Source organism: Musca autumnalis, unplaced genomic scaffold, assembly GCF_047663935.1.
Source record: "Musca autumnalis isolate F117 unplaced genomic scaffold, ASM4766393v1 scaffold_5, whole genome shotgun sequence".
NCBI lineage: Eukaryota > Metazoa > Arthropoda > Insecta > Diptera > Muscidae > Musca > Musca autumnalis.
This window is the reverse complement of record NW_027412088.1, coordinates 189,116,468-189,127,098: the sequence shown is the minus strand read 5'-3', so window position 1 is coordinate 189,127,098 and position 10,631 is coordinate 189,116,468. Positions and strand designations below refer to the sequence as shown.

The 10,631-nt window shown below is 34.0% G+C and overlaps 1 protein-coding gene across 10 annotated transcripts in view; it reads right to left on the bottom strand.

The window, feature by feature from the left end:
• Nucleotides 1-3,056: 3,056 nt before the first annotated feature.
• Nucleotides 3,057-10,631, bottom strand: part of Dyb (Dystrobrevin) — a 70,199-nt gene continuing 62,624 nt past the window's right edge. For all 10 annotated transcript variants that reach the window (XM_073988677.1, XM_073988675.1, XM_073988680.1 and 7 more), the window contains 2 exons: nt 7,711-7,754; nt 3,057-3,244 (listed from right to left, as the gene is read on the bottom strand). Coding sequence is in view for 4 of the 10 variants with exons in the window: in XM_073988675.1 (XP_073844776.1) it covers nt 3,173-3,244; nt 7,711-7,754 (116 nt within the window). In the remaining 6 variants the exon portion in view is untranslated. The remainder of the gene's footprint in view (nt 3,245-7,710; nt 7,755-10,631) is intronic.

The window sequence follows — 10,631 nt, the reverse complement described above, 5'->3', positions numbered from 1 at the left end:
CTTGAAACCTTTTCCGAATTACCTTGATATCTCCTACAAATCTTCAATTTGAAGGAATGTTGTCAAAGAACAAATTATTCTCAATCAAATTTCACTATGGGTCTGCGAACACATGAAATCATTTAATAAACTATTTATCATGAAAATGTTTATAACAATTAGTTCATGTTGAATTTAAATCTATATTTGAGGCGTTTTTGAAAAACGTTAAAATCTCCCAGAAAACTTCATGTTAGGGGAAGGCTATCAATGAACAAATTATTCTCTACCAAATTTCACTATGGGTTGCCAAACAAAAGAACCCTGTATAAATAATATAAATATTAAAAAAATATTGATTTTAATTTAAGCGTAGACAAAAAATTATTTGTAAAAATTTTATTCTTAAAAGGATGTTTTGAAAACCATTAAAATCTCTCACTTACCTTTAATATAGAGAAATGCTCTCAATGATGCAAATGCTGTCCACAAAATTCCATCAGGGGTCACCGAAGAGAAGGATTCTTTATATATTAACCATATGCCTGAAAAGTACAATTTTCATAAAATAAGATTTTTTTAGGTTATAAATGAAAATATTTTTTTTTAATTTTACACTTACAAAAGTACAAAAGCACCCGTTAGATATAATCCATAAGCCAAAAAGAAAAACACAATTTTCTTTTAAAATAAGTCTGTGTTATAAGATTTTTTTCCTTTATTTTCTTTTTTATTATTTTTATTTTAAATATTATTGCTTTTTGTTTGTTTTGTTTTATTAGTGGCTTGAAACCTTTTCCGAATTACCTTGATATCTCCTACAAATCTTCAATTTAATGGATTGTTGTCAAAGAACAAATTATTCTCTATCAAATTTTACTGTGCGTCTGCGAACACATGATAACATTTAATAAACTATTTATCATGAAAATGTTTATAACAATTAGATCATGTTAAATTTAAATCTATATTTGAGGTGTTTTTGAAATACGTTAAGATCTCCCAGAAAACTTCATGTTAGGGGAAGGCAATCAATGAACAAATTATTCTTAATCAAATTTCACTATGGGTCTGCGAACACATGAAATCATTTAATAAACAATTTATCATGAAAATGTTTATAACAATTATATCATGTTAAATTTAAATCTATATTTGAGGTGTTTTTGAAATACGTTAAAATCTCCCAGAAAACTTCATGTTAGGGGAAGGCTATCAATGAACAAATTATTCTCTACCAAATTTCACTATGGGTCGCCGAACAAAATAACCCTGTATAAATAATATAAATATTAAAAAATATTGATTTTAATTTCGGCGTAGACAAAAAAATTTTTGTAAAAATTTTATTCTTAAAAGGATGTTTTGAAAACTATTAAAATCTCTCACTTACCATTAATATAGAGAGATGCTCTCAATGATGCAAATGCTCTCCACAAAATTCCATCCGGGGTCACCGAAGAGAAGAATCCTTTATATATTACCCATATGCCTGAAAAGTACAATTTTCATAAAATAAGATTTTTTTAGGTTATAAATGAAAATATTTTTTTTTAATTTTACACTTACAAAAGCACCCGTTAGATATAATTCAGAAACCAAAAAGGAAAACACAATTTTCTTTTAAAATGAGTCTGTGTTATAAGATTTTTTTCCTTTATTTTCTCTTTTTTATTATTTTTAATTTAAGTATTATTATTTTTCTGTTTGTTTTGTGGTATGTGGGCTTGGTATGTTTTTGACGAGTGGTGTAAGCTCTCTGAATATAATATGTGACTGTTTTTTTTTCTTATGGTTTTTTTTCTTTATTTTCAAAAAAACTGAGCATACAACATACGACAATGTTTTTTTGTTTGTTTTAGTTTATTTATTTTTTGTTTTTAAATTCTATTTGTTTTTATTAAAAGGATTAAGTACGTATAGCAGCATACAAATACAAATGGATGTGTGTCTGTATGGATGTTTGTTATTTAAGAATTTTTTTAATTTTATTAACTGGTCTTGATTGATTAAAGTTGACTGGTATTTTGTTTTTGTAATGATTCCTTGATTTCTTTGCATTTTTGTTTTGTTCTTTTTTGATTAATATTAATTGCGGATTGGTTGTTTGTAATATAATGTTGTTATATATATGGTGTAGTGTATGCATATGTTTTTTTGATTTTATTTAAATAATATATGTATTGTATATACAAAGTTACTAGGTATTTTAAACATAAATAAATATTTTGAATTTTTTTAAATATAATTTTTTTTATTATGTTTTTATATTTAAAGCAGTTGAACTTGAGTGTTTTTGTTTTTGTAAGGAAATGTATTAGTCCAGTGTGTTTGTGTTTTGTATGCATGTTTTGAAAAAAGAACCGAATATGTGTTACTATGCTTGGTCCCCGAAAAATTAGGACCAAATTGGTTGATTATGATATTGCAACGATTTTTTTTTTGTTTTTAATAAACTATTTTATTTTGTTTATTTTCTTTATGTGAAAAGTGTATTGAGTTGACAAGATTTTAGCATTACAACACCTTTGCTTTGCTTGTTTTTCTAAGTGGTTTTTCTTTTGTTAACAGTTTATTTTTTTATATAAATTGCTATTTGTTTTTTTAGTCTTTAATGGCTAAGAGGATTAACAAAGTTTATTTTAAATATATTTATGTATATGCTGGGTTTTACGTTTATTTTATTTTTTTATAATAAAGTATATATCAAACATTTTGCAAATGAGTTGTTATATATTTTTTAAATAAATTTTTAGTCTTAATTTTTGTTGTTGTTTAAATTATTACTTTAATATCCATTAGTTTAACAAATCTAAGCATTCTATTTTTTTCAAATACATTTCCTTTATGTGACCACCATCATAATAATGGGCGGCCATTGAATCATTCAATAATATTATTTTATTATTTATTATAATTATAATAATTGTTATATGCAATTTTAGTATTACAAAAAATATGAAATATTTCCCTTATTTCTTGTTGTTGTTGTATGATAAAAATTAGGATAAAAAGTTCTTGTTTTTTTTTTTTTTTGTTTTAATAAATATTTATGTAGATCGTATATTTGAACTAAATTTCTTTTTTCTGTTTTATCTCAAATTAGTTGTGTTTCCTTTTCTAGTTCACTTCTTTCTTTTGTTTGCAAATGTTAGTAAATTTAATTTTCTGTTTACTAAATTCAATTATGGAATTAGTTCTTTTGCGTATGCAGGGACCACTGGGCGAATTGTTCCTGCCACTGGCTACTGGCTGAGTTGGTTTGCTGTAAAACAAAAACAAGAGAGAAAATACATAAATTATAGGTTTATACAAAATTACTACAAACAAAATTTAATTCTAACAAATACATTTTTATTTCTAACCTAACCTAAACAAGTGAAATGTGACGGGGAGTATATAACCACCAAAGTAGCTAAAAATGCGTGCCGGCACAATTTCGGTGGGCCCAATGAACAATTTGGAATTCACCTACGTAGCTTGAAGTTCATGCCTGACAACTTCGGGGAGTGCAATGGACAATTTGAAATCCTAACCTCAATTTGTTAATTTAACCTAAACAAGGAAAGAGTGACGGGAGAGTATATATAACACGTATTCTACCTACGTAGCTGGAAATGCACTCGACACCATTTCAGGGGTGCTTTTATAGACCCTTTATGAAAGAAAGGGTGCTTCTATGGACCCCTTCTAAAAGATATTGGTGTCTCTATATACCCCCCCTACTAATAGAAAGGGTGCTTCTATAGACCACTTCTAAAAGAAAGGGCGCTTCTATAGACCCCTTCTAAAACATAGGGTGCTCTATAGACCCCTCCTAAAAGAAAGGGTGCTTCTATAGACCATTTTTGAAAGAAAGGGTGCTTCTATAGACCATTTCTGAAAGAAAGGGTGCTTCCATAATCCATTTCTGAAAGAAAGGTTGCTTCCATAGACCATTTCTGAAAGAAAAGGTGCTTCTTAAGACCCCTTATGAAAGAAAGGGTGCTTAAGACCCCTTATGAAAGAAAGGGTGCTTAAGACCCCTTATGAAAGAAAGGGTGCTTCTTAAGACCCCTTATGAATAAAAGGGTGCTTCTTAAGACCCCTTATGAAAGAAAGGGTGCTTCTTAAGACCCCTTATGAAAGAAAGGGTGCCTCTATAGACCTCTACTAAAAGGGAGGATGCTTCTTAAGACCCCTTATGAAAGAAAGGGTGCTTCTTAAGACCCCTTATGAAAGAAAGGATGCTTCTTAAGACCCCTTATGAAAGAAAGGGTGCTTCTTAAGACCCCTCATGAAAGAAAGGGTGCTTCTATAGACCATTTCTGAAAGAAAGGGTGCTTCTATAGACCCCTTCTTAAAGAAAGGGTGCTTCTATAGACCTTTTCAGAAAGAAATGGTGCTTTTATAGACCATTTCTGAAAGGAAGGGTGCTTCTATAGACCATTTCTGAAAGAAAGGGTGCTTCTTAAGACCATTTCTGAGAAAAAGGGTGCTTCTTAAGACCATTTCTGAAAGAAAGGGTGCTTCTATAGACACTTTCTGAAAGAAAGGGTGCTTCTATAGACCATTTCTGAAAGAAAGGGTGCTTCTATAGATCATTTCTGAAAGAAAGGGTGCGTCTATAGACCATTTCTGAAAGAAAGGGTGCATCTATAGACCATTTCTGAAAGAAAGGGTGCTTCTATATACCTTTTCTGAAAGAAAGGGTGCTTCTATAGACCATTTCTCAAAGAAAGGGTGCTTCTATAGACCATTTCTGAAAGAAAGGGTGCTTCTATAGACCATTTTTGAAAGAAAGGGTGCTTCTATAGACCATTTCTGAAAGAAAGGGTGGTTCTATAGACCATTTCTGAAAGAAAGGGTGGTTCTATAGACCATTTCTGAAAGAAAGGGTGGTTCTATAGACCATTTCTGAAAGAAAGGGTGCTTCTATAGACCATTTCTGAAAGGAAGGGTGCTTCTATAGACCATTTCTGAAAGAAAGGGTGGTTCTATAGACCATTTCTGAAAGAAAGGGTGGTTCTATAGACCATTTCTGAAAGAAAGGGTGGTTCTATAGACCATTTCTGAAAGAAAGGGTGGTTCTATAGACCATTTCTGAAAGAAAGGGTGCTTCAATAGACCATTTCTGAAAGAAGGGGTGCTTCTATAGGCCATTTCTGAAAGGAAGGGTGCTTCTATAGACCATTTCTGAAAGAAAGGGTGCTTCTATAGACCATTTCTGAAAGAAAGGGTGTTTCTATAGACCATTTCTGAAAGAAAGGGTGCTTCTATAGACCCCTTCTGAAAGAAAGGGTGCTTCTATAGACCATTTCTGAAAGAAAGGGTGCTTCTATAGACCATTTCTGAAAGAAAGGGTGCTTCTATAGACCATTTCTGAAAGAAAGGGTGCTTCTATAGACCATTGCTGAAAGAAAGGGTGCTTCTATAGACCATTTCTGAAAGAAAGGGTGCTTCTATAGACCATTTCTGAAAGAAAGGGTGCTTCTATAGACCATTTCTGAAAGAAAGGGTGCTTCTTAAGACCCCTTCTGAACGAAAGGGTGCTTCTATAGACCATTTCTGAAAGAAACGGTGCTTCTATAGACCATTGCTGAAAGAAAGGGTGCTTCTATAGACCATTTCTGAAAGAAAGGGTACTTCCCTAGACCATTTCTGAAAGAAAGGGTGCTTCTTAAGACCATTTCTGAAAGAAAGGGTGCTTCTTAGGACCATTTCTGAAAGAAAGGGTGCTTCTTAAGACCATTTCTGAAAGAAAGGGTGCTTCTATAGACCATTTCTGAAAGAAAGGGTGCTTCTATAGACCCCTTCTGAAAGGAAGGGTGCTTCTATAGACCCCTTCTGAAACGAAGGGTGCTTCTATAGACCATTGCTGAAAGAAAGGGTGCTTCTATAGACCATTTTTTAAAGAAAGGGTGCTTTTATAGATCATTTTTTAAAGAAAGGGTGCTTTTATAGACCATTTTTGAAAGAAAGGGTGCTTCTTATTACCCTTTCTGAAAGAAAGGGTGCTCCTTAAGACCCTTTCTGAAAGAAATGGTGCTTCTTAAGACCCTTTCTGAAAGAAAGGGTGCTCCTTAAGACCCTTTCTGAAAGAAAGGGTGCTCCTTAAGACCCTTTCTGAAAGAAAGGGTGCTCCTTAAGACCCTTTCTGAAAGAAAGGGTGCTCCTTAAGACCCTTTCTGAAAGAAAGGGTGCTCCTTAAGACCCTTTCTGAAAGAAAGGGTGCTCCTTAAGACCCTTTCTGAAAGAAAGGGTGCTCCTTAAGACCCTTTCTGAAAGAAAGGGTGCTCCTTAAGACCCTTTCTGAAAGAAAGGGTGCTCCTTAAGACTCCTTCTAAAAGAAAGGGTGCTTCCAAAGAAAGGGTGCTTCTTAAGACCCTTTCTGAAAGAAAAGGTGCTCCTTAAGACCCTTTCTGAATGAAAGGGTGCTCCTTAAGACCCTTTCTGAATGAAAGGGTGCTTCTTAAGACCCCTTATGAAAGAAAGGGTGCTTCTTAAGACCCCTTATTAAAGAAAGGGTGCTTCTTAAGACCCCTTATGAAAGAAAGGGTGCTTCTTATGACCCCTTATGAAAGAAAGGGTGCTTCTTAAGACCCCTTATGAAAGAAAGGATGCTTCTTAAGACCCCTTATGAAAGAAAGTGTGCTTCTTAAGACCCCTTATGAAAGAAAGAGTGCTTCTTAAGACCCCTTATGAAAGAAAGGGTGCTTCTTAAGACCCCTTATGAAAGAAAGGGTGCTTCTTTCTTTCAGAAAGGGTGCTTCTATATAACTTTTCTGAAAGAAAGGGTACATCTATATACCCTTTCTAAAAGAAAGGGTGCTTCGATAGACCCCTTCTAAAAGAAAGGGTGCTTCTATTGAGCTTTTCATAAAGAAAGGGTGCTTCTATTGAGCTTTTCATAAAGAAAGGGTGCTTCTATTGAGCTTTTCATAAAGAAAGGGTACTTCTATAGATCATTTCAGAAAGAAAGGGTACTTCTATAGACCTTGTTCCTGATTTTCCCACCGGGGTCAGCATTGTCAATGATTGCCGCCCGAATGTCGTCAGCGGGCATTATTGCGGCCAGTCTGACATACGTCTTTTTTGGAGTTTGCTTTTCCCAAAGATGTAGCTACCTTTTAAGTACTGGGCTTTTTCTCCTTGTCGTTCTGGTCAAGGATATCTGCATAGAAGGATGATGGGTTGACTGCCTGAAAAACCATCGTCTTCTCGGGCGAATGTTACTTAGCTAAGGAGCTTTGAAATAGAGAACACATTTCATATTTTTTCGTTCGTCTTCTCGGAATTTTATGGTTTTTCAGTCCGCCCAACCACCCTAATTTCCTTACAGCCTGTGGAAGTTCCTAGAACCTCTTCTCTTCATGCATATTGTAAGGGAATGATATAGGGGACATAAGGAGACAACTTTTTGCCATTCTTAATTCAATAAATCCTGACTAAAATATAAATTATTAATTGAGAGACGTTCTCCTCAGGCTAAGGCTACCAAGTTTTGAGATTCATAAAGTTACTTGATTAGCGAAGTAGGCTGCAGTATCACAATTTGGAAAATTAATTGATTCCATTTGAAATGAATTTTTTTTTTTTTTTGAGTCATGCTTGAAAGAGATTGAAATAGTTGCAGTCCCCTTTTAAATTGTTCTAAATCTCACAAAGTAACCTGTCCTAGCTCTAAAAGATATCAAATAATTCTCATTAACAATGATATTTGTTCATAAATATAGAAGACAAATTGTTTACCTTATCATTCCAATCAACATTTATATTTTGTGGGTCTTCAAAATCTGAAAGAAGAGTTTAAAGAAAATGGTTTTTGGTTTTAGAAAAACATTGAAAAACTTTCAAGACCCTTTATTATATATGAATGATTCTATTATATATGTATATTGAGAGATATACAAATCAAAAAGTGACAAAAATGAAAAATACAACTCAAGAGAGGATAGTAGTAACACCACAAATTCTAGAGATGGTTTCGAAACGAGTTGTGATGGTGCTACAAACGTAACTGAAAGAAAAAACAACAGCAACAACATAGAACAATTGGATTTACTTTTAAATTGACCTAGTAGTAGTTGTGGTGTGGAGCTTCAGGCCAAAGAAAAACAAGACACTTTTAAAAACCGACTTTCAACTTCTTTTGAAAAGTGAGGTTTTAAACGAAAAACGTTTTTCAGATCACTTTTTTTGGATACGATAATAGGGAGATAGGATATGTTTATTAGGTTATCATATTATGAAATCTTATGGAACTTACAGAAATTTGTAAAAAAAATATTGGGAATTTCGTTTATAACCTCACTTCCTTTTTAGGTTTTGTATTATAATAAAGTCCTACTTTGGTATTTGCGGGGTAATTTTGTATGTATTGTAAAAATAACCTTGCATTAGTGGTGTCTCAAGCCAGTGAAGAAGACACAATAGTTGAGAGTGAAAGGTGAGGTTATAAACGAAAAAGTTTTTTTGGTGGATTTTTTTGGAGAGGAAATTATAAGATTTCTTTATTAGAGTTATATGACTTAAGGCCTGGGTACATAAGCTGCCTCGCCTGATTGCCTTGCTTTCCTACTTCATTTCTGACATAATTAAAATAAAAGAATAAGGAAGGCCGAGCAAATTTCGGACTGTGTTGCCCTTTTCTTTTTTATTCTTTTATCAGAAGCAAGCAAGGTAATCAGGCGAGGCCGCTTATGTACCCAGGCCTTTAGGGTTTATAACTTTTTGTAGATATTAGAGAATTTTGTAAAAAAAAAGTTGTTGGGAATTTTGTTTGTAGCATTAGTTTCTTTTAATGTTCTGTATTTATACAATTCCACTTATAGATCTACTGGGCCATTTTATTTGTATTGCTTTATAAATTGGCCTAGCGGTTGTGTGAAGAAGATACATAACAGCTGAGCGTGAAAACGGTGGGTTCAACTTTTTTTAAAAAGTGAGGTTATAAACGAAAAAGTTTTTTTCTATTGCATTTTTTCGAAGAAGGCATGGAAGGATTTGTTTATTAGGGTTTTCAGACAAAGAAATCCTATAGAAATCGGCTTTGCCGACAGAGATATACCCTCAGCCTGTGTATATTGAAACAATTTTTTTCCCAAAATAGGGCGTTTTAAAAATTTTGGGCGTTTGAACCGACAAAAGTGTTGATTAGGATTAAAGATCAAAAGTTTTGCGGAGGAGGTACTAAAAGGAATGGATCGACATTGACCGTTATGGAAGTGGATCTCCAGCCACAACATATGGTGCCATAGCGGGCTTTAACACTCTTCGGGCTGTTTGCGCAAGAAGTATGGACTTGCCCCCAAAAAATACTTTTACCATCGTAATTGAGGCAGCGAATACAAGTTGCTTCAACAAAGGTAAAAGTGATCCGATATCAGGTATTAAAGTGAACTTATCCGAAATTTTGTGTGGGAGGTACCGGATGGAGTGGACAAGCATAGTCCATATTTGAACCTGATCTATATCTGGTAGATATATTAGGATGTGTAAAGTATAGACCAATTCGGCCACTCCCTTCAATAGTTACCGTACGAACAATTTTTCCGAACATTTTTGAACTTTTGTGGGGGAGGTACCTGAAGGAGTGGACCAATATCGCTTACCTTCAAACTTAAACTATGTTTGGACAAAATATTACTAAGGCCAAATTTTGGACCGAATCGGCAAATCCGTTCGAGAGTTATCTTGCGCTCCAAACACCTCACACGGTGTCATAGGGGTTTTTTGCAACTTTCAGGCTATTTTCTCAGGAAGTATGGACTTGCCCCTGATAAAACTTATACCGTCGTATGGAGGGCAGTGAATACAAGTTGCGAAAGCAAAAATCGAAGTGATTCGAGAGATGGTCCTAAACTGAACTTTTCCAAATTTTTGTGTGGGAGGTACCCGACGGAGTGGACCGATTGAGTCCATATTAAAACCTGATCTAAGTCTGGTACACACTCCACGATAGGTAAAGTATGGACCAAATCGGTTACTCCCTTCAAGAATTATCGTGCGCACAAATTTTTCGAACTTTTGTGGGGGAGGTACCGGAAGGAGTGGACCGATATAGCTCATTTTCGAACTTAAACTAAGTTTGGGCAAAATATTACGAAAGCCAAAATTTGAACCGAATCGGTTCATCCGTTCGAGAGTTATCGTGCGCTTCAGCCAGCCAGACAGACAGACGGACGGACATTGCTCAATCGACTCCAAATTGTCTGAAACACATTTCGTCCAAACATACTTGGGGTCTAAAACCATTATTTCGATGAGGCACATTTTGCCCGTATGAAAGTGTATATACCCTCGTTAGCATAAATGCTGAGGGTATAAAAAAAGTTTATTCGTTTATAACCTCACTTTCTCTTAAGCTTATTTATACACACCCACATTGGGGAATCGACTGGATCATTTTGTATCATGCATTGGTTTTACTTTTAAATAGACCTAGTAGTCATGTCTCAAGGCATAGATGCGAAAAAATTGATTTCAATTTCTCTTGTAAAGTGAGGTTATAAACGAAAAAGTTTTTTCTGCTGCAATTTTTGGAAAGGAAATTGAAAAATTTTATTAGGATCATCACACAATCACATTTTATACGAATCACGAAATTGTATAGGAAAGTTTGGGGGTATTGGGTTTATATCCTCACCTTCTTTTAAGATTATATAAAATCC